Genomic DNA, 23,622 nt, shown 5'->3' on the forward strand with positions numbered 1-23,622 from the left:
GGCAGGGCATGAAGGCATTTAGCTCTTCCCCCCCTCCCAGAACTGATATTCCAGGACAAACCTTTTTTATATCAGAACTTTAATGCGCTATTAGAATTAAAAGAGGGGGAAACCTAGCCGGATGGGCGGGGTCTAACTAAATTATTATTACGGTATTTTTTGCTCTATAGGGCGCACCTGACCATAGGGCGCACCTAGTTTTCAGAGGGGGAAATCAAGGGAAAAAATATGACCTCCCCCCATCCCTGGGAGCAGCCAAGTTACAGGGAACCAGGCATAGGCCTTCTCAGTGGTGGCGCCTTCTTCATGGTGGTCCACTACTGCTTTAAGGGAGGTCTTGAAATAAGTAGATTTGTTGCTGATCCAAAACACCCACCACCACCCCACACATGAAAACAAAGACCACCACAGCCAACTACAAATGAATAACCACACCCTAGGCCACCCGACCCCACCCCCACCCATCTTCCCCCCCTCCACCTCTTTCCCCTTTCCTTCCTAATGTCTCAACAAATGAAAATGATTTGTAAAAATGTTACATGGGGGGAAAAACATGAGAGAGAGACATTGCACACTTTTGTAAATCAACAAAATCTTTAATAAATAAATAAATAAATACTTTAAAAAAAATAATCATAAAAAGAGGCCTCCTCACTGGAAGGACATCAAAGCCCACCTGAAGTCCCAAAATGCCTGAAGTCCTGATCCACGCAGATCTATGCGTGTATGGAGTGATCTGCGTGGATCTGCATCTGACAGTTTACGACTCCCTGTTGTAGGGAATCACATGTATAATCGTATGATTGGGGACATCAGGTGGCCTATGATGTCCTTCAGGTAAGCTTTGGGTGTATGGCTTTCCTCCATCTCCACTGCGCAGGATTCCTCTGGAATGACAAGATCACTTGCCCAGCTTTCCTCCATCTCCACTACACAGGATTCCTCTGGAATGACAAGGTCACTTGCCCAGCTTTCCTCCATCTCCACTACGCAGGATTCCTCTGGAATGACAAGATCACTTGCCCAGCTTTCCTCCATCTCCACTACGCAGGATTCCTCTGGAAAGACAAGATCACTTGCCCAGCTTTCCTCCATCTCCACTACGCAGGATTCCTCTGGAAAGACAAGGTCACTTGCACAGCTTTCCTCCATCTCCACTACGCAGGATTCCTCTGGAATGACAAGATCACTTGCCCAGCTTTCCTCCATCTCCACTACGCAGGATTCCTCTGGAATGACAAGATCACTTCCACAGCCTTCCTCCATCTTAACTGCACAGGATTTGACAAGATCTTCCGCATGGGTTTCCTCCATCTCCACTGCGGAGGATTTCTCTTGAATTACCAGGTCCAGCAGAGAACCACACTTTGAACAAATAGTAAGACTCTCGCTTTTCCCCGCACTTCCTGGGGTAATCACCACTACAGTTTCTATTTGAGATGTATCTGTTGTGGTGGTCCTGATGCAACATCTCTCCATCCCAACCAATGCTGCACTCAGCAGCTGGAAACCCCCAGCAATACAGCCTAGATAAATAGAAGGTCCAATATGCTGCTCGCTGGGAATTTGAGGCAACTCAAAAGTTTCAGGGAAGTCAATTTCCCCATTTTGTAAGACAGCAGACATGTTCCATATCACGGAAATCAGGACGAGTATCCCTGCTGGTAAGTTCAGCAGAGCTCCAAGCCCAAAAAAGGTTAAGAGAAAATCCTTATGGTTTCTGGTCTCGAACACATTGCAGAGGGCAAATGCCTGTAATCCAAGGGCCGCTGAATTCATAATGGCAGCTAAGGCCATTAAGTCCTGAGCAACAAAAATTTCCCTCGGGAGGTTTGGATGTTGTTCATGGAGCTCTTCACAATGGTAATAATAGTTTCCGTCGTTAGAAGGGTCTTTCAAAAAACAGACCTGCCAGATCCCGATCCAGATGTTTTCAGAGGCAATTCCCTTTATGTTTTCGACACGCCACACTCGCCAGTTGACAATGGCTATTGAGGCAATGCACATCATCCAGGCCATAATATCTATCAGGAATGCACATAAGAGGAGGCAGGACACCAATCTCAGCCACCTGACTACCAGGGAGCCTTCTTTCACCTGCAGGGGGGGGTTGGAGATGAGGGGAGCAGGGGAGACCTTGGAAGACATCCTGGAAACAAAAGAGAAGACAGCATGCAGTGAGAGAGGGAATAACAAGCATGTCTAGTCATTGAAGGACATCCTTCCATGCACAGAAAGAAGCAGCAAAAGAAAGAGTTCCCCTGCTCTCCCCCCCCACCCCCCGGTTAGGTATAGACATCTGATCCACACATACTTTCTTCCAGCAAACTGCTACTGATTTAATATACAGTGGTGCCTCGCAAGACGAAATTAATTCGTTCCGCAAGTCTCTTCGTCTTGCGGTTTTTTCGTCTTGCGATGCACGGTTTCTCATAGGAATGCATTGAAAATCAATTAATGCGTTCCTAGGGAAACCGCCTTCAGACCAGGTCCGGGGACAGTCTGTCCCCGGACCTCTTCTGAAGGCTGGGGGGGGGGGGGACAAGGGCTTTTCTTCCCACCCCCAGCATTTTTAAAAAAACCTGGGACAGCGGAGGACTTCTCCGCTGTCCGGGCGACCTTAAAATGATGGCGGGCGGCATTTTAAAATCGCCCTGGGACAGCGGAGGACTTCTCCACTGTCCGGGGCGATTTAAAAGCCCCTGGGAAGGCAGGCAGGGGGGACAAAGACTTTCGCCCCCCGCCCGCCTTCAGAAGGTGTTCCCGCCCCCCCCCCGCCCGGCTTCGCAGCAGCGCTACGAAGCCCGGCGGCTGGGGCAGGTGTTCCTGCCCCCCACCCGGCTTCGCAGCAGCGCTACGAGGCCCGGCGGCTGGGGCAGGTGTTCCCGCCCCCCACCCCGCTTCGGAGCAGCGTTCCGAAGCGGGGTGGCTGGGGCAGGTGTTTCCGCCCCCCCCCCACCCTGCTTCGGAGCAGCGTTCCGAAGCGGGGTGGCTGGGGCAGGTGTTCCCGCCCCCCCCGCCCGGCTTCGCAGCAGCGCTACGAAGCCCGGCGGCTGGGGCAGGTGTTCCCGCCCCCCACCCAGCTTCGCAGCAGCGCTACGAAGCCAGGCGGCTGGGGCAGGTGTTCCTGTCCCCCCCACCCCGCTTCGGAGCAGCGTTCCGAAGCGGGGTGGCTGGGGCAGGTGTTTCCGCCCCCCACCCCGCTTCGGAGCAGCGCTACAAAGCCCGGCGGCTGGGGCAGGTGTTCCCGCCCCCCCCCCCGCCCGGCTTCGCAGCAGCGCTACGAAGCCCGGCGGCTGGGGCAGGTGTTCCCGCCCCCCCCACCCTGCTTCGCAGCAGCGTTCCGAAGCGGGGTGGCTGGGGCAGGTGTTCCCGCACCCCGCCCGGCTTCGCAGCAGCGCTACGAAGCCCGGCGGCTGGGGCAGGTTTTCCCGTCCCCCCCACCCCGCTTCGGAGCAGCGTTCCGAAGCGGGGTGGCTGGGGCAGGTGTTCCCGCCCCCCGCCCGGCTTCGCAGCAGCGCTACAAAGCCCGGCAGCTGGGGCAGGTGTTCTCGCCCCCCCCCGCCCCGCTTCGGAGCACCGGGAGAAGCAATCTCCCCGCAGCCGCTTGCTTCAAAAGAGGTCCGGGGGCAGCAGGAAGCGCTTCCCGCTGCCCCCGGACCTCTTTTGAAGCAAGGGGCGGTGGGGAGAAGCGATCTCCCCACCGCCCCTTGCTTCAAAAGAGAAGACCCGCTGTCCCCGGGGCAAGCTTCGTTTTGCGAAGCAAACCCATAGGGAAATTCGTCTTGCGAGGCAACTCGAAAACGAAAAAACCTTTCGTTTTGCGAGTTTTTCGTCTCGCGAGGCGTTCGTCTTGCGGGGTACCACTGTACTCTTGCACTGTTGCTGTGAAAATCAGCAACCTGTTGTGGATGGGAGCTGCTCATGTTTCGCTGTCCTGCTATCTGCTACTGCAGCTATCCTTTTCCACCGAGCATAAACACACCTGATGGCATAGTGAGGAATGCTTAATCCATAAACTTACGTGAAATGCCTTCCTCAGCTACAGTCTAGAGTTCCAGGAACAGAGCAGGTATTTGCTAGGTGCTCCTGAGCCTCAAGAAGACTGAGCTGTTGGCCACTGAGCTGACGTTCGCCTGAGCAGCCGGCCAGCCACAGCAGCAACTGCTCCGCAGAATTCTTAGGTCAGTTACAGTTACAGTTAGAATCCTGACAACAACACAAATTATAAGTCCAAGGTACTGGTCATTTGGAACATCAGGAAAGTGGAAAATGGGAGGGAACTGAGTTCCCTTCTTTCCCAATGCAGAGTGTCTTTTCCAGGACACTGTGCAGTTAAAAACACGTTCTTCCTGAAGTCAGATTCAGAGCAGTTCCAGCAGTAAAAATGGTGATGTGTGTATCTCAGTACAAATTTGTTTGATGGTCCTGAATGCATTTCATAAAGGATCTCCATGTACAAGAAAGGCTAATAGCATGAGGCCCTGAACAATAAGAATCTCCTTGGCAAAATTATTGAAGACTCCTTACAAACCTATCATTCTTCTTCCCCATCCCATCTTGTTTGGACATTATAGTAAGGGAGAAGATCTTAGCTCTTTTCCTTTGCACTGGGATTACATGAAATTTGTGCCATGGGACCCCATCACTCACACCAATACGGGCAACACCATTTTCAGAACCTAGGTGCCCATGATTTAAAATCGCTTTCCTAAGACACTTCAGTCAAAATGTTTGTGTTGCTTCCTTCCTGTTCCTTTCTGTGTTGATGCTCTGAATGTGAGGTGCTCAGCTGCATGCAGTTTCCACTGAAGTGTGTGTATGTGTGATTAACATTTGGCCAAGCAATGGGCCTAAATCCATCTATTTCACCTGAAATAACTTTGGGAGCCAGCCTTTAAAAATCTAAAGTAGATATCAAATTCAGAGGAATTAAAAGCTGTCATCTTTTTGACTATTTGAAACATCTTAGAACATACACAAATGTTAATGTTTGAAGGAAGGCAGCAAATGGAGCATTGGAGCCATCCATTCATCCCAGGTGTTGTGACCATTGATAAGATGAAGCACTTTCACATCGCATGGCAGTGTGCAGTGCTTTTAAAAAGGTAAAGGACCCCTGACAGTTAAGTCCAGTCACGGCTCTGGGGTTGCGCCACTCATTGGCTTTACTGGCCGAGGGAGCTGACATTGGTCCGCAGACAATTTTTCCGGGTCATGTGGCTAGCAAGACTAAGCCGCTTCTGGCGAAACCAGAGCAGTGCACAGAAACGCCGTTTACCTTCCCGCCGGAGCGGTACCTATTTATCTACTTGCACTTTGTAGTGGTTTGGAACTGCTAGGTTGGCAGGAGCAGGGACCGAGCAACGGGAGCTCACCCCGTCAAATACGCAAGTCCAGTTCTGTATCTGCATGACATCCTCCACACCCAAATGCTCTCCCGTTCTGTTTCCCCCACTTAATCCGGATACACCATCTCCATTGAAAACTCTGCTCAGTGACACCCATCCAATAGAAAAGTGCTGACCGTCTTCCTGCAGATACACTTCCGTGCAGGGGTTTGGCCAACAAGTTCTTCCCGAGTGGGGGGATGTTTCCAGGGGCTCTTTGCTTTTCCCTGCCTCCCCTTTCATCCTCACCTGAGGAGATCTTGGCCATTCTCTTGACAGGGACCTCCGTTCTCAGGCCGGATTTCTGTTTTCCTCCATTCCTCCTTCTCCCAGTCTGGTTCCCTGAGCAAATAAGAGAGAGGAGGTTTCATGGAAGTCAAGGTGTGCAATGGATCTTCAGGGCATTTGGGAGGAAGAAAAGGTTCAGGAACAAGCGATGCAGCAGCCCCCCAAGCGGAAAAACACATTTGGACATATCGCTCATGAGATTTGCCCCCCCTCCTTTTAGGATATATATGCAGAACATCCCGCGCTCCTATTAATATACAAAGTGGGGTATTTCATATGATAAGAATGGAGGAAGCTGCCTTAGACGGAGCCAGACCAATTTTGGGAAAGGGCTACATGGGCCAGTCCACCAATTGGCTACCAATGAGAACATAGCAAAACACAAAATGGCTGCCCTATGGTGTGGTATGAAATAAAATTGCCTGGCTGTGAGTGTGAAAAATTCTTCTCCATGACAAGAGAGGGCTGATTCAGATGTTACCTTGGTGGCTTAGGTGCTGCTGAAAAATGCAAGCAAAAATACTTCTTTGAGCCTCGTGACCATAGTACTTCCATGGTCATGGTCATGCGAAGCCAGGGGTGAGGACCAGAAGGTGTGGTGATCCACATCACTGCTACACTGACTGGCATGGATGCTGCTCACTAGGAGATTGAGCTGTGCAAGCTGATGAAAATCCCTTGTATTCCTTCTATGGTCTATGGCAGCTACTGGAAGGAAATGTAGACTCAAGGTCTAAACCGCCATGGTATTGTCTCTGGTGTACACCCCAGAGTATATACTGCAGCTTCGAAGCAAGACCACAGTGAGACTGTGGTGTCGAGTTTGTTGTTTGGGATTGCTCCACGGCATGATTGATCGCGGTGTCCCCATCAGTGAAGGACAACAATGGCTCCCCACAAGCACTCACCACAAGAGGGGAGGCAGAAGCCACAGACTTCCCAAGAGGCACAAGAGACACAGCAAGGTTTTTAAGGTTTTGTTTTGGTGTCTGGACAAATAGCCAGCAGCACAGGGTAGAGAGGATAGATTGCAAACACCAGTTGCGGCGAGGAGCTTGTGGATCTATGGCCAATTCTCTTCCTGTGCGCTTCTTCGCTCAGTACAGAACGATCCTCTCTCATCACCGCAAGCTAACATCAGCACCGTGGAAACCAGAGGGTGTCTGGGAAATGTTCAGGATGGTGTCATAATAAATAAATAAGCAGAAAAGAAGTTGCACCACCCATGGCTCATGCCTGAGTAATATGTGTCTATGAATTGCAATCAGATTCTTTACTCTCTATGCCAGACAGATCTTTGCTTTTCCCTTTTAAGGGTCCATTTGACATTTTCTCTCTCTCAAATATCAAGCAAGTCTTCAGACACAAAAATTAAGGTAGGGGTAGGCTCTGATCACCCACCCTACCAAAGTCCATCAGAACCATGTGTTCTTAATGTGCCTGCTTGCTCTCTCAGGTCTCACCCCTGATTCCCTCCCTAGCCAGCTTGCATCTGAGTGTGTGTGAGGGAGAAAACAGGGGAAATGATTTGTTTTCACTTCATGTTTTTGGAAGGCAGAAGACCTGGCCTGCAGGTGTCTTTTGAGGATGCCTCAGCAGCACATCTGGAGGCTTTGGTTGAAATGCAAAGGCTGCTTGGAGAGAGGGGAAGATTGATTAAGCTCTTTTCTGTGGTAGTCTCCCCAACTTATTGAGCATATTCAGAGGTAGTCTGCATCTCAACCTGGAGGCTCCATATAGCAATCTACTGACGGACGCCCTTCTCCACAAAAAGCCTCCATTCAACTGAACAGGCAATAGATGTTTACTTACTCTTGCTTTACTTTTAATACAGATGAGCACTGCACTGTACAGTTGGAATCACCTGAGACAGGTGTGGGTACGCTTTAATCAGGTTGGGTCTGGCTGAAGTTGGTGGGGCCCTAAATCTGTCTTAAAATACCAGCCTCCATGGCCTAATTTAGCACAGGAGTGTGGAAAGTTACCCCAGAGCAACATGCATGTGGGGCTCCCACTACTGTCCCTGAGTTATTAACAAACCACACCTTTATGGAGACACATGCCCCAGTTGCATAATCTTCCCTGTACACCTAAAGTTTTGCAGAGAACCCAGTGTTCTCACAAAGCCTTCTTTTTTATATATATATAAATATTTATTAAGTTTTCACAAATTTAAAAACACATACAATACACAGAATACAAAGATATACATACAATAACAAACAAACACATATAATTTCAACTCCTTTTTTTCTTAAACTTACTTCATCAACTTCCCCGTACCTCCCCTTTCTGCATTCCAATTCCCAAAATTATTTCAGCAAATCCTTCCCCTTAATTTTATCCGATTTTTTCCTTTCCTTTTCTTTTACTTAATCTTTAACAGCTGTAATCCCTTACTTTATATAACCACAACATTTTAACATTCATTAATTTTGCAATATTTCTTAAGATAAATTTTAAATTTCTTCCCATCTTCTTCCGCCGTCTCTTTCCCCTAATCTCGGATTCTGTCAGTCATTTCAGCCAGTCCCATGTAGTCAATCACCTTCATCTGCCACTCTTCCAAGGTGGGTAGATCTTGTGTCTTCCAATACTTTGCTATGAGTATTCTTGCTGCTGTTGTAGCATACATAAAGAATGTTCTGTCCCTCTTTGACACCAATTGGCCGACAATGCCCAAGAGAAAGGCCTCTGGTTTCTTAGGAAAAGTACATTTAAGTACCTTTTTCATTTCATTATATATCATTTCCCAGAAGACCTTAATCTTCGGGCACGTCCACCAAAGGTGAAAGAAAGTACCTTCAGTTTCTTTACATTTCCAACATTTATTATCGGGCAAATGGTAGATCTTTGCAAGCTTGACTGGAGTCATGTACCACCTGTAAATCATTTTCATAATATTCTCTCTTAAGGCATTACATGCCGTAAATTTTATACCGGTGGTCCACAACTGTTCCCAGTCAGCAAACATGATGTTGTGACCAATGTCTTGTGCCCACTTAATCATGGCTGATTTAACTGTTTCATCTTGCGTGTTCCATTTCAGCAACAAGTTGTACATTCTTGACAAATTCTTAGTATTGGGTTCTAACAGTTCTGTTTCTAATTTTGTTTTCTCCACCTGAAAGCCAGTTTTCCTGTCCTGTTTGTAAACCTCCATTATTTGGTAATAATGGAGCCAATCTCGTACTTTAAGCTTCAATTTCTCATAACTCTGTAATTTCTCTCACAACAAAATCCTTAAATTCCTCTACCTATAATCACATTAAATACTACTAAAGAATACAATGAAGATCAATGGACCAACGTACTGGAGTTAATTTCAAAACATAGAACATAATCTATTAGGAATTATAAAACAATTGTATGCAGAAAATGATAAAAAATAGGAATGTCTATTGATGGTATCCTACAACATTAAAAGATGATATCCTATAACATTAAAAGGAAAAAATCCCTAATTTGTCTATTTATTCAAGGTACTACCGATAAACTGATCGCCGAAGAATTGATGCTTTTGAATTATGGTGCTGGAGGAGACTCTTGAGAGTCCCATGGACTGCAAGAAGAAATCAGGAAATCAGCCCTGAGTGCTCACTGGAAGGACAGATCCTGAAGCTGAGGCTCCAATACTTTGGCCACCTCATGAGAAGAGAAGACTCCCTGGAAAAGACCCTGATGCTGGGAAAGATGGAGAGCACAAGGAGAAGCGGACGACAGAGGACGAGATGGTTGGATAGTGTTCTCAAAGCTACCAGCATGAGTTTGACCAAACTGCGGGAGGCCGTGGAAGACAGGAGTGCCTGGCATGTTCTGGTCTATGGGATCACGAAGTCGGACACGACTAAACGACTAAACAACAACCGATAAACACTCCTCCAGAGAAATGAAAGAGCTGACAAAAAATGTAAATCTATGAGTACACATAGGAAAGAAATCCAGAAGAGGAACAAGCTAAAGGGAACAAGGACACAAATGGTAGAGAACACGTAAAAGAGGCCTCCATGTGATTCCCTTCAACCGTAAAGAGTAAACTATCAAATCCAGATCCACGCAGATCTCTACAGTTTGTTAAGGGCGTCGGGAACTGTAGTTTCTTCAGGGCTCTGGAAAGCGCAGTGTGCCAAGGGAGCTGGGAACTGTAGTTTAAGGGTGCTGGGACCTGTAGCTCCCGGGATGTGCGTATGCACGTGTTTGCTTTAAACGCAATTCCGCAACCCAAAAGAAGGTTTATCATGAGGACTACACTCTTATGCACGGAATTGAAATTACAGAACCCTTGGTTTATATATTTTTTAAAAATTGAAAGTGTAGGTTTGCTTGGAAGGGACTTGAGTGTTGTGATGTACCAGGTTGTTTTTAAGTGCAGATCTATATAACATATGGGACCAAAGGGGGTGGGAAATATGTCTACGTCTGAACTGTAGTTAAATGCGGAGAAAATATTTGCAGTTCCTACGGAAACTACCGGGGGGGCACATCTTTAAAGTTGTTAAATGTTACAAATATTAGGCCTGAACGTATCCTTTCGACTTGACAGCTCAGGGAAGATACCAAGCTTTATGAATCCTATAAAATCAACCCCTTTGCCAAGTTCTTCCATTCCAACACCATTTTGCCCTTGGAAAAAATACTCTTTCCCCTTCCACCTCCCCAGGATTGAAGACATGTGTACACACCTCCTGCCCCAGGAAATGCCCAGAGGTGACAATTGCTGGGCTCCTTGTTCTCCAAGGGAAGACAAATCTCATCCCCAGACTTGCCTCCGGCTCCAGACATGCCAAGGAATTTCTGTTGTACTTTGGGTGGTGGGTACTTAAGACATGTTTGCCTATGAAGCTAAGCTTATACTGTACTTGGGTGTTGCCCCAACATAGCTGTCTATCCTAATCTTGTGTAACCCTCCCCTTTTGTGACATGTTAGTGATGTAGCAATGATGTATTGATGATGCTGTGCAAACTGTATTCTGACATATGGTGGGAAAGTTTTCAAAGTCAATGTGGCCCCGTGCTCTGGGTTCACTGGCTGCTGTTGAACCTGTTGCGCAACAATAAAGGCTCTGAGGCTACTGACTGCTCTTTTGCTCCAAATTGCTTGCTTGCTGGGATTTCCTTATTTTACTGACCACGTGGACCTGCGGGGGGGGGGGGACGGGACCTGTACCCCGAGGAGCTGGGCTGTTCAGTAGTCTCTCAACCCGGAATTTTCCTTACCAGTGTGGAACCTCTAATGGAGCTATCTCCCCACTCCCCCCCAAAATATTGTTCCTTAGACTGTCCCTGTGGCTGAGTTTTTGTTTTTTTTAAGAAAAGCACATTTCACATCAAATTTAGCTGCAGATTAAGCTGGGGGAAGGGAGGGGTCACTCTCTCTCCTAAACCTCTCCTGTCCACCACCACCCTTTTCTGGGCACAATTATTTTAGACAGCCCACCCCTGTTTCCTTCCTAGGCAGAGTTAAGGTCCAATACGCTGCTATTACTGTTATTATTGTGAGCTTTGCAATGGTCATGGGGGATAATTTGCAGGAAATGTGTGGCTTACTGTGTTTCTTTTTTTAAAAAGATCTGTTTGCAAAAGGTATGTATAGAAAATCAACCAATCAATTACTAATAGGTCCTCAAAACACCTGGGGAGGTACTGCTGCTAGAAACTATTCCCCCTCCCCGCCCGTCCCACTTCTAATGCAAACCCCCTTCCTCAGTCAAGATGGGATTTCTGCTAAAAGAGAGTTGGACAACTTGGGGGTTTCAGCAGGAAATTCAAGGCAGCCCCCTGCCTGAATGAGACTGGATTCCCCTGATAAAACAAAGAATGGGGACTGTTTAAGAGATAGATCCAGACAAACCCGCGTCTGAATTAGGAATGGGTTTCCTTGGAATCCTGCCCAACTGAGCAGAATTTAAGCCCTGCTCATCGGCTGACGTTGAAAACCAGACATCACCCGGCCCTGGGCAGGATGGCACACCGAGCCTCCTCACATCTGTTCAAAGGAGGCTGCAAAGCGGGGATCATGTTTGTATCATTTCGCGGTCTTCTTTATTTCTATGCTCTTTTAGATGTGGCTTCATAGCCGAGTGAGAGATTTGAGCCCCAGTGCCTTCCAGGTCCTAGTTTGGCTGTCTAACCACTAAACCGCACTGCCTCTCCACCTTCCTGCTTGAAGCAGCCCTTAATTGGGGACCTATATTCCTGCTTAAACCAGCTTTCTTTTTAGGACTGTGAACTTTTAAGGCGCCCCCACCAAGAATCCTGGGAACTGTAGTTTGTTAAAGGTGCTGGGAACTGCAGCTTTCTCAGGGTTCTGGAAACCATATTGAGCTCTTTGGAATTTTCAGAGATTGGGGGGGTGGGCTGTTAATAGATGCTGCGGAAATGAATTCTTCTTGTGGTTTTCCGTGTACGAGATCCATCCCAGTATATAAGCACTACGGTTTGGGAGGAGGCCAGTTATTTGGAAAGCACAAGGTCGACAGAAAAAGACACCCAGACTTTTGTGGACTGTGGCAGATGAGGTCAGAGGGAGACTGTGATTTGGGGAGAATGTATCTTATTCTAAGGAAAGCTTAATTCCAAAGAAACAGAAAAGATGTTTGACTTTCTAGGATATGGCACTGCTGTTCAGATCACGAGTTACCCAACCTCACAATTACTTAGGGTCATGCAAACAGACCGATAGCCCATTCTAGTCCAATGCACTGATGTCCACAAAAGGCGGACGGATGATTCAAGGAAGCTTCCAGGCAGGGCATGAAGGCATTTAGCTCTCCCCCCCCCTCCCAGAACTGATATTCCAGGACAAACCTTTTTTATATCAGAACTTTAATGCGCTATTAGAATTTTTTTTTTTTTGTTAATACTTTTTATTAAGTTTTCTTCATCATACACAGCCAAAGAAGAAAAAAGGAAAAAACCCCTCCAAAGAAAAACAATACACATTAAAGAAAAACATTAAGTAAGAATAAAAGATTAGAAAAGAAAAAAAGAAAGAAAAGATACATACAAACAATTTACTAATAACAACTTCCTTCCCTTCTGATTTCGGATTCCTACCTTTAATGATTTCAGTCTAACAGCTGGTATAGGATCTTTGATTGTAACATTGGAAGATTAGGTCAAACCTACTGTAGTTGATAAGCTGCTAAAATTACTATTGAAATAAACCATAAATTTGTTCCAGTCTTCTTTTAGCTTTGTATTTTTTTGATTTCTAATTCTTTGCGTCATTTTCGCCATTTCTATAAAGCCATAAAGTTTCAGTTGCCAATCTTTCACCGTTGGTAAGGTTGGGTTTTTCCAATTCTGGGCAATTAACATTCTAGCCGCCGCTGTTGCGTATTGGAATAAGGTTTTGTCCTTTTCCGGTATTTCTTTTCCCACCATCCCTAGTAAGAAGGCCTCTGGTTTTTTGGGGAATGTGAGTCTAAATATTTTTTTTAATTCGTCATATATCTGATTCCAAAATTTTCTTACTCCCTCACATGTCCACCACATATGTATGAAATTCCCTTCATTTGTTTTGCATCTCCAGCAGGCCTTGTTACCAGTCTTATAGTAAAGGTAAAGGTAAAGGTACCCCTGCCCGAACGGGCCAGTCTTGACAGACTCTGGGGTTTGTGCGCCCATCTCACATCTATTGGCCGGGGGCCAGCGCTGTCCGGAGACACTTCCGGGTCACGTGGCCAGCGTGACAAAGCTGCATCTGGCGAGCCAGCGCAGCACACGGAACGCCGTTTACCTTCCCGCTGGTAAGCGGTACCTATTTATCTACTTGCACCCGGAGGTGCTTTCGAACTGCTAGGTTGGCAGGCGCTGGGACCGAACGACGGGAGCGCACCCCGCCGCGGGGATTCGAACTGCCGACCTTTCGATCGGCAAGCCCTAGGCGCTGAGGCTTTAACCCACAGCGCCACCCGCGTCCCCCTACCAGTCTTATACATCCTATTTAATTTTTCTGGGGTTAAATACCATCTATATATCATTTTCTCTAAGTTTTCTCTAATAGCAGCACTTGCTGTAAATTTTATTCCCTCATTCCATAATTTTAACCATTTCTCCTGTTCTATATTATGTCCTAAGTCTCTTGCCCACTTTACCGTGACTTCTTTAATTTCTACTTCTTTTGTATCCCATTCTAGTAAGATATTATACATTTTAGATAGCAGCTTAGATCTACTTTCAATTATTTCAATTTGGAATTTTGATTTCTTTTCACTCATTCCTGCTTTCTTATCTTCCGTCCATCTTGCATTGATTTGATGATAATGTATCCAGCCCTTCAATTTCCCTTGCAGCTCCTCATACGGTCTTAATTTCCAGCCTTCGTGGGATCTTATCAATAAATCTTCATACGTTAGGTTTTGTTCGTCCAAATTTGTTTTCTTAAATGATAAAATATCTATTGGGGATAGCCACCAGGGTGTTTTAGGTTCTAACAGTTTTTTGTTTCTTTCCCAAACTTCATATCGGACCTCTGATAATATGGTTCGTAAAACTCTTATGTACTTTTCCTTTACTTGACCAGAGGTAGGCATGCCATCCAGACCTGTTTTCTACACCTTCAAGTTCCAATAAGTCTTTGTTTTCCAGAGTTATCCAATCCTTCACCCAGCATAAGCAGGCCGCTTCGTAATACAATCTTAGGTTGGGTACCGCCAGTCCTCCTCTTTCCTTTCGATCTGTAAGTAGTTTATATCTAATCCTTGGCCTCCTTCCCTGCCATATAAACCTAGAGAGTACTTTCTGCCAGTCTTTGAATATTTTGGTCCCTCTGATAACCGGAATATTCTGGAAGAGGAACAACATCTTAGGAAGAATATTCATTTTTATTGCCTCCATCCTGCCAAGCCACGAAAGGTTTACTCTGTTCCAGACGTCCAGATCTTTTTTAACTTTGTTCCAGATTGTTGTGTAGTTATCTTCAATTAAGTTTATATTTTTAGGTGTGAGCCAAATACCTAGATATTTTATTTTTTTGGTTACTTCAATTCCATGTTGTCTCTCTAATTTCCCTTTTATCTCATTTCTCAAATTCTTTGTTAAGATCTTGGTCTTTGATCTATTCAATTTGAATCCAGCTAGCCTGCCATATTCTTCTAATATTTCCAACGCCTTCTCAGTGCTTCTTAACGGTTCTTCAAAGACAACATTAGGTCGTCTGCGTAAGCTTTTAGTTTAAACTCCCTTGGTCCTATTTTTATCCCTCGGATGTCCGATGTCGATCTTATTTCATTTGCTAGAACTTCCAATACCATAATGAACAAAAGCGGGGAGAGGGGACAGCCTTGCCTGGTTCCTTTTTCGATTTGGAATGTATCTGTAAGATTATTATTTATCACCAGTTTGGCTGACTGTTTTGAATATATTGCCCGTATTCCTTTCAGGAATTCACCCTCTATCCCTGCTTCTTCCATGGTCTTTAGTAAAAACAACCAAGAGACATTATCAAACGCTTTTTCTGCGTCTATGAAAATCAAGGCCGCTGGTATGTCATTGTTGATTTCCAAATATTCAATTAGGTTTATAATATGTCTCACATTATCTTTCAGGAATCTGTTCGGTAAGAAGCCTGCTTGGTCCTTGTGTATTAAATGTATCAAGCATTTTTTTAATCTGTTTGCCATAATGTCGGCAAATATTTTATAATCGTTGTTCAATAAAGATATTGGCCTGTAATTTTTAATACACATTTTATCTGTATCTGGTTTTGGGATTAGTGTTATAAAGGCTTCCCTCCACGACTCAGGTATTTTCCCTCCTTTTAAGATGTTGTTCATAGTATCACGGAGCGTCGATGATAGCTGATTTTCCAGAACTTTATAGTATTTGGCCGAAAGACCGTCCGGGCCTGGAGCTTTTCCTATTTTCATTTTTTTTTTATGGCGTTTTGGACCTCTTCTATACTAATGGGTTTGTTTAGTTGAGATCTTTCATCCTCTGTAATGGTCTTCCCTTTATGACTCTTCAGGTATCTATCTATTTGTATTATATCCTCTTCCCCTTTCTTATATAGTTCCTCATAGAAGTCGAGAAACTTCTTTCGTATTCTTATGGGGTCTACTATCAGATCTTCCTCTACCTTTATTTTATTTATCATATTCTGTTTCTGTCTTTTCCTCAATTGCCAGGCTAAAAATTTCCCTATTTTATTCGCTGACTCAAAATATCTCTGCTTCATTAGTTTGATTTTCCATTCAATTTCTTGACTCGTCAGCATCGAATATTGTGTTTGTAGCAGTTTTATTGTTCGGATGCTTTGCTCGTCCTTCGGGTGGTCTATTAATTTTTTCTCATATTCTCTTAGTTGCTTAAGAATCTCTTCCTTCTTCTGCTGTCTTATCTTCCTTTTGTAGTTATTTTGCTGAATGAATAGGCCTCTTGCTACCGCCTTGCTGGCGTCCCACACCACTTCTATGTTTGTTCCTGTGTTCAAATTTAAATCAAAGTACTCTTTTAGAGTATTTTTAGCTTTTTCCAAAACGTCATCGTTTTCTAGTAGATATTCATTTAGTCTCCACCTGAAGCTTCCCTGTGTGACGCCTTTAATTTCTAGAGTTATCTGGTTATGATCTGAAAAGGTCTTGGGTGGATTTCACAACTTGTTGCTCTTAAGGTAAGTGCTCGCGATGTCCAAATTTGATCTATTCTGCTCCAACTTTTATACACTTCTGAAAAAAAAGTAAACTGTTTTTCTGTCGGATGTAGATATCTCCATATGTCTATTAGATCTAGGTTTTCTTCCAGATCTTGAAATGATTTCGGCAGCTTCCCTTGATTTCGTTTTCTGCTTTCGGTTAGTCTATCAACTTCTGATGACGGCACCGCATTAAAGTCTCCCAATAATATCATCTTGTTATCATCTAACTCTATTAGAACTTGTTCTAATTTCTTAAAAAACTCAGGTCTGTTTGTATTTGGGGCATAGATGTTCACTACATTAATCTTTTCTCCCTGGAAGTTGATTTGAACCCCTAATATCCTCCCCTCCTCATCTTTATATATCATTTTTGGCTCCCATTTTTCCTTCACATATATTGCTACTCCTCTTTTTTTTTCCTCTGTAGAGTTTATAAATTCCATACCCAAATACTTGTTTGTTAAAACATGTTTATGCTTTTTGGCTACATGAGTTTCCTGGATACATATTACGTCCATTTTTTCCTTTTTCAGCACATTCACAATTTTATTTCTTTTAACTTTTTCGTTCAAACCATTTACATTCCATGATACGATTTTAAGGTTCATTTTCACTTTTGTCTACCAATAGATCAGTAAGTTCCCAGTCTAGATTGTACCGGTTTAAATTCGGTTGGTTTTGTCTTCTATCTGCTCTTCAATCTCTTCCTCCTCCCTTTCCTCCCCTTCTTCACCCTCCTCTTCCTCTACCCCTCCCCCTGCTCCCCCTTCCCTCTCTAGTCTCTCCTTCAAACTCACTCCTCCTCTTTCCTCTCTCTCTCCTTCCTTCTCTCCACATCTTTCCCCTACCACCCCCGAGATCTTTTTCATATCTGCGTAGGAATTTACTGATTTCCTGGTTTTCCGTTATCTTAAACCTTTTCCCTTTATAAAAAAAGGAAATCCCTTCTGGGAATTCCCACCTGTGTTGTATGCCATTTTTCCTTAGGATACCAACTATTTGTTTATAACCCTCCCTTTTTCGGAGGAGTCTAATCGGTATTTCTTTCAAAATAATAATTGGTTTCCCATTAATTACCAATTTTTTCTGGTAACTTTCTCTCAGAATCATATTTCTCATTTCTATCGATTTAAAAATCACTAAGCAGTCACCTGGGGCTTTTTTCAGTCTATTTTGTTTGGGTTTTATTTTTATTCTGAAAGCATTTTCTATTGTTTGTGCAACCTCTTCTTCTTTCAGTACGAGCCACGCCGCAAGTTCTTTAGCAATTTTCCCTTTTATATCTTCCTCTCTTTCTTCCCCTATCCCTCTAAATTTTAAATTTAGCTGCTTTTGTTTCATCTCCATCAAGGCTAAATTATCTAAGACCTGATCTTGGGTTTTACTCAGTTCTCCAAAATTTTCTTTAGCTTTTTCAGCTTCTTTTCTCTGGTCTCTCAAATCTTTCTGTATTTTTTTGTTTATTTCTTCTAAAGACTTTGTTCTAACTGTAAGGTCTTTTATCTTATTTGAGAGTTCCCCTGTAACAACTTCAATCTTTTTATCAAACGATTCTTGCATCTCTCCTAACTTTTTTTCTATACGTGTTTCATTTTGCCTAAATTCCTCTTTTATTTTCAACCATAATGCATCTAGGTCTTTTATTTCCTCTTGCCTTGAGGTTCTTCTGTCCATTGGGGTCCCCACAGATTTCTTCCCGTCTTTCCCCGGCATCTGTTCACCCTCCTCCTCTCCTCACCCCCTCCCTTCCACAATCAATTAATCTAGAGGTTTGTAGCTTTCCCGAAGCAAAACATACAATCTTGAATCTTATAATTGTCACAGGGTGGGTTATAACCTACCCCTTAATTCAATTAACACACTCTTTCTATATTCTCTGACTTATTTCTCTTCCCTGTTTAAATGGTATTTGTGTTATCCTTTGAGTCAACGTACAGTTGCCCCGTCTATTTCCACAAACAGTACACAATTTGTTCCCTTGCACCGTATTAGAAACCTTCCCCTCTAATTTGGGGATCTTTACGGTTACCTAATAACCAAGATAAATTTCAATTAGGGGGATAATATGTAAGATACCAAAAATAAAAAGGGGGGGAAGGGTTGAGAGGTACTGAAAAAGTAAAATAGGGCGAGAAAAACACAAATGAGAGCAATAAAAAAAATAGTGCAGTCCAAATAACACAAATAACACGGGGACTTCTCTTTAAATCTCCGCTACTTGTTTAACTTAGTCCGTTCCCTTGTATTGCAGGCTCCTGTCCTGCCAAAGTTACCTTAAGTTCAGTCCAAGATCAGGGAGGTCAAGAACACCGATGTTGCTGGGGAGATAGAGTGGGGTAAGAAAAGGGGGGGGGAGCAGACAGGGAGGGCAACCAGGTAAGTATGCGGGCGGAGGTCCAAACGGCTTTGAAACTGCTCAACAAAGTCTGGGTGAATTTCTCACGAGGAAGTAGAGAAATCAAATTTGAGGAGTAAAAGTCTCAGGTTCAAATTCGGAGAGTAAAGGTCTGAATTCCAGTTCCAGAAAAAGAAAGAGGTGCAAGCGCCAAAAAAAGGGGGCTGGCCCCACGATGCAAGGTCAATCCAAGAGAAGAGAGGAGAAAGGAGACCAGAATGAGATGGAAAAGTCTTTCAAAGTCTCTGAATCCTTCAGGAAAAACCAGCTTCGGGCGCGTGCAATCACGCAACCGCTAACCGGACCTCTGCCCTCAAAGGCAAACTGTCTCGTCTCACACGTCCGAGCTTGTGCGCTGTGTCCCTTTTATTGTTGAGGTAAAATGGCAACAGGCTGAAAAAAAAAAAGACTGGAGAGCTAAAAAGAAAAATGGAAAAAAAGAAGACCTGGGAAGGTAAGTACGGAGAGTCTGGGTCGCTCTTATCCCCCCGTCGCAGGGGTTGGGGGGGGGACTTTGCCTCGCCGTCTCCCTGAGCCGATTTACTCTCCCTTCCCCCTTCGTTCGTCTTCTCCACTTCCGCTCATTCCTCCCGATTCTCTCTTCAGCCTTTAGCTTTCTATTCAAGCTCTCCGACAGTCCGCTTCTCGATACAAAGTCACAAAGTCTTTAAAGTTTCATTTCGTTGTATATCTTTTTTTCTAGTTACTTTGCCCCGCGGAGTCTCCAACGGGGGCTTCCCTCTCTTAGTTCTACAGCGGGTGAGTTTTAGTTACTTTGTCTCACTCTTCCAATTAACTCCCAGCGCCATCTTAACTCCGAGATACAGTCGGGCTCCTTAAAATTAATCCGTTAAGTTCTGTCGCGTCTTGGAGTCCTTTCTTCTAATCTTACACTCCAACATTTATTTGGCAACTCCGGAAGCGACAGTTTTAAAAGGTTTCGGAAATTTGTCGCCTCTTTCCAGTGGGAGCTTGAGACATAGCTGCGCGGGGTCGCAGAGCTTACCAAATTGCGTCTTCGGTCCCGTTGCTCCGGAGTCCTCCCAAAGGAGGGGAAAACTCCAAAAAGCTTCGAACCTTTCCGACGCTGCTGGAAACGTTTCCCTCCAGGGGGCCCCCCTGGAGATTTTGGGGTCGCAGTGCCTTTGCGTTGCCCCTCAAAATCCCCGCGCAATTCGGAGAAGTCGTGCAGCAACTTCTCCGCGCTCCCGCACTGCTTGGGAGCCAAACCGGAAGTCCAATGCGCTATTAGAATTAAAAGAGGGGGAAACCTAGCCGGATGGGCGGGGTCTAACTAAATTATTATTACGGTATTTTTTGCTCTATAGGGCGCACCTGACCATAGGGCGCACCTAGTTTTCAGAGGGGGAAATCAAGGGAAAAAATATGACCTCCCCCCATCCCTGGGAGCAGCCAAGTTACAGGGAACCAGGCAGAGACCTTCTCAGTGGTGGCGCCTTCTTCATGGTGGTCCACTACTGCTTAAAGGGAGGTCTTGAAATAAGTAGATTTGTTGCTGATCCAAAACACCCACCACCACCCCACACATGAAAACAAAGACCACCACAGCCAACTACAAATGAATAACCACACCCTAGGCCACCCGACCCCACCCCCACCCATCTTCCCCCCCTCCACCTCTTTCCCCTTTCCTTCCTAATGTCTCAACAAATGAAAATGATTTGTAAAAATGTTACATGGGGGGAAAAACATGAGAGAGAGACATTGCACACTTTTGTAAATCAACAAAATCTTTAATAAATAAATAAATAAATACTAAAAAAAAATAATCATAAAAAGAGGCCTCCTCACTGGAAGGACATCAAAGCCCACCTGAAGTCCCAAAATGCCTGAAGTCCTGATCCACGCAGATCTATGCGTGTATGGAGTGATCTGCGTGGATCTGCATCTGACGGTTTACGACTCCCTGTTGTAGGGAATCACATGTATAATCGTATGATTGGGGACATCAGGTGGCCTATGATGTCCTTCAGGTAAGCTTTGGGTGTATGGCTTTCCTCCATCTCCACTGCGCAGGATTCCTCTGGAATGACAAGATCACTTGCCCAGCTTTCCTCCATCTCCACTACACAGGATTCCTCTGGAATGACAAGGTCACTTGCCCAGCTTTCCTCCATCTCCACTACGCAGGATTCCTCTGGAATGACAAGATCACTTGCCCAGCTTTCCTCCATCTCCACTACGCAGGATTCCTCTGGAAAGACAAGATCACTTGCCCAGCTTTCCTCCATCTCCACTACGCAGGATTCCTCTGGAAAGACAAGGTCACTTGCACAGCTTTCCTCCATCTCCACTACGCAGGATTCCTCTGGAATGACAACATCACTTGCCCAGCTTTCCTCCATCTCCACTACACAGGATTCCTCTGGAATGACAAGATCACTTGCACAGCCTTCCTCCATCTTAACTGCACAGGATTTGACAAGATCTTCCGCATGGGTTTCCTCCATCTCCACTGCGGAGGATATCTCTTGAATTACCAGGTCCAGCAGAGAACCACACTTTGAACAAGTAGTAAGACTCTCGCTTTTCCCCGCACTTCCTGGGGTAATCACCACTACAGTTTCTATTTGAGATGTATCTGTTGCGGTGGTCCTGATGCAACATCTCTCCATCCCAACCAATGCTGCACTCAGCAGCTGGAAACCCCCAGCAATACAGCCTAGATAAATAGAAGGTCCAATATGCTGCTCGCTGGGAATTTGAGGCAACTCAAAAGTTTCAGGGAAGTCAATTTCCCCATTTTGTAAGACAGCAGACATGTTCCATATCACGGAAATCAGGACGAGTATCCCTGCTGGTAAGTTCAGCAGAGCTCCAAGCCCAAAAAAGGTTAAGAGAAAATCCTTATGGTTTCTGGTCTCGAACACATTGCAGAGGGCAAATGCCTGTAATCCAAGGGCCGCTGAATTCATAATGGCAGCTAAGGCCATTAAGTCCTGAGCAACAAAAATTTCCCTCGGGAGGTTTGGATGTTGTTCATGGAGCTCTTCACAATGGTAATAATAGTTTCCGTCGTTAGAAGGGTCTTTCAAAAAACAGACCTGCCAGATCCCGATCCAGATGTTTTCAGAGGCAATTCCCTTTATGTTTTCGACACGCCACACTCGCCAGTTGACAATGGCTATTGAGGCAATGCACATCATCCAGGCCATAATATCCATCAGGAATACACATAAGAGGAGGCAGGACACCAATCTCAGCCACCTGACTACCAGGGAGCCTCCTTTCACCCGCAGGGGGGGGGGGTTGGAGATGAGGGGAGCAGGAGAGACCTTGGAAGACATCCTGGAAACAAAAGAGAAGACAACATGCAGTGAGAGAGGGAATAACAAGCATGTCTAGTCATTGAAGGACATCCTTCCATGCACAGAAAGAAGCAGCCAAAGAAAGAGTTCCCCTGCTCTCCCCCCCCCACCCCCCGGTTAGGTATAGACATCTGATCCACACATACTTTCTTCCAGCAAACTGCTACTGATTTAATATACAGTGGTGCCTCGCAAGACGAAATTAATTCGTTCCGCAAGTCTCTTCGTCTTGCGGTTTTTTCGTCTTGCGATGCACGGTTTCTCATAGGAATGCATTGAAAATCAATTAATGCGTTCCTAGGGAAACCGCCTTCAGACCAGGTCCGGGGACAGTCTGTCCCCGGACCTCTTCTGAAGGCTGGGGGGGGACAAGGGCTTTTCTTCCCACCCCCAGCATTTTAAAAAACCCTGGGACAGCGGAGGACTTCTCCACTGTCCGGGGCGATTTAAAAGCCCCTGGGAAGGCAGGCAGGGGGGACAAAGATTTTCGCCCCCCGCCCGCCTTCAGAAGGTGTTCCCGCCCCCCCCCCCCGCCCGGCTTCGCAGCAGCGCTACGAAGCCCGGCGGCTGGGGCAGGTGTTCCCGCCCCCCGCCCGGCTTCGCAGCAGCGCTACGAAGCCCGGCGGCTGGGGCAGGTGTTCCTGCCCCCCCACCCCGCTTCGGAGCAGCGTTCCGAAGCGGGGTGGCTGGGGCAGGTGTTTCCGCCCCCCCACCCCGCTTCGGAGCAGCGCTACGAAGCCCGGCGGCTGGGGCAGGTGTTCCCGCCCCCGCCCGGCTTCGCAGCAGCGCTACGAAGCCCGGCGGCTGGGGCAGGTGTTCCCGCCACCCCCACCCCGCTTCGGAGCAGCGTTCCGAAGCGGGGTGGCTGGGGCAGGTGTTCCCGCCCCCCCGCCCGGCTTCGCAGCAGCGCTACGAAGCCCGGCGGCTGGGGCAGGTGTTCCCGCCCCCCCACCCCGCTTCGGAGCAGCGTTCCGAAGCGGGGTGGCTGGGGCAGGTGTTCCCGCCCCCCGCCCAGCTTCGCAGCAGCGCTACGGAGCCCGGCGGCTGGGGCAGGTGTTCCCGCCCCCCCGCCCGGCTTCGCAGCAGCGCTACGAAGCCCGGCGGCTGGGGCAGGTGTTCCCGCCCCCCGCCCGGCTTCGCAGCAGCGCTACGAAGCCCGGCGGCTGGGGCAGGTGTTCCTGCCCCCCCACCCCGCTTCGGAGCAGCGTTCCGAAGCGGGGTGGCTGGGGCAGGTGTTTCCGCCCCCCCCACCCCGCTTCGGAGCAGCGCTACGAAGCCCGGCGGCTGGGGCAGGTGTTCCCGCCCCCCGCCCAGCTTCGCAGCAGCGCTACGGAGCCCGGCGGCTGGGGCAGGTGTTCCCGCCCCCCCGCCCGGCTTCGCAGCAGCGCTACGAAGCCCGGCGGCTGGGGCAGGTGTTCCCGCCCCCCGCCCGGCTTCGCAGCAGCGCTACGAAGCCCGGCGGCTGGGGCAGGTGTTCCTGCCCCCCCACCCCGCTTCGGAGCAGCGTTCCAAAGCGGGGTGGCTGGGGCAGGTGTTTCCGCCCCCCCCACCCCGCTTCGGAGCAGCGCTACGAAGCCCGGC

The 23,622-nt window shown here is 46.6% G+C and overlaps 1 protein-coding gene across 1 annotated transcript; it reads right to left on the reverse strand.

The window, feature by feature from the left end:
- Nucleotides 1-716: 716 nt before the first annotated feature.
- On the reverse strand, nucleotides 717-10,399 carry LOC309527604 (uncharacterized protein; the record flags this gene model as incomplete). Its single annotated transcript, XM_082214423.1, has 4 exons — nucleotides 10,361-10,399; nucleotides 5,640-5,732; nucleotides 910-2,149; nucleotides 717-770 (listed from the first exon to the last, which is right to left on the reverse strand). Exons 3-4 carry the CDS (start codon nucleotides 2,146-2,148, stop codon nucleotides 717-719), a joined length of 1,293 nt encoding a protein of 430 aa, XP_082070549.1. The 5' UTR covers nucleotide 2,149; nucleotides 5,640-5,732; nucleotides 10,361-10,399.
- Nucleotides 10,400-23,622: the final 13,223 nt, after the last annotated feature.

The sequence above is a fragment of the Podarcis vaucheri genome, assembly GCF_965113315.1.
Source record: "Podarcis vaucheri genome assembly, chromosome: 2".
Classification (NCBI taxonomy): Eukaryota; Metazoa; Chordata; class Lepidosauria; order Squamata; family Lacertidae; genus Podarcis; species Podarcis vaucheri.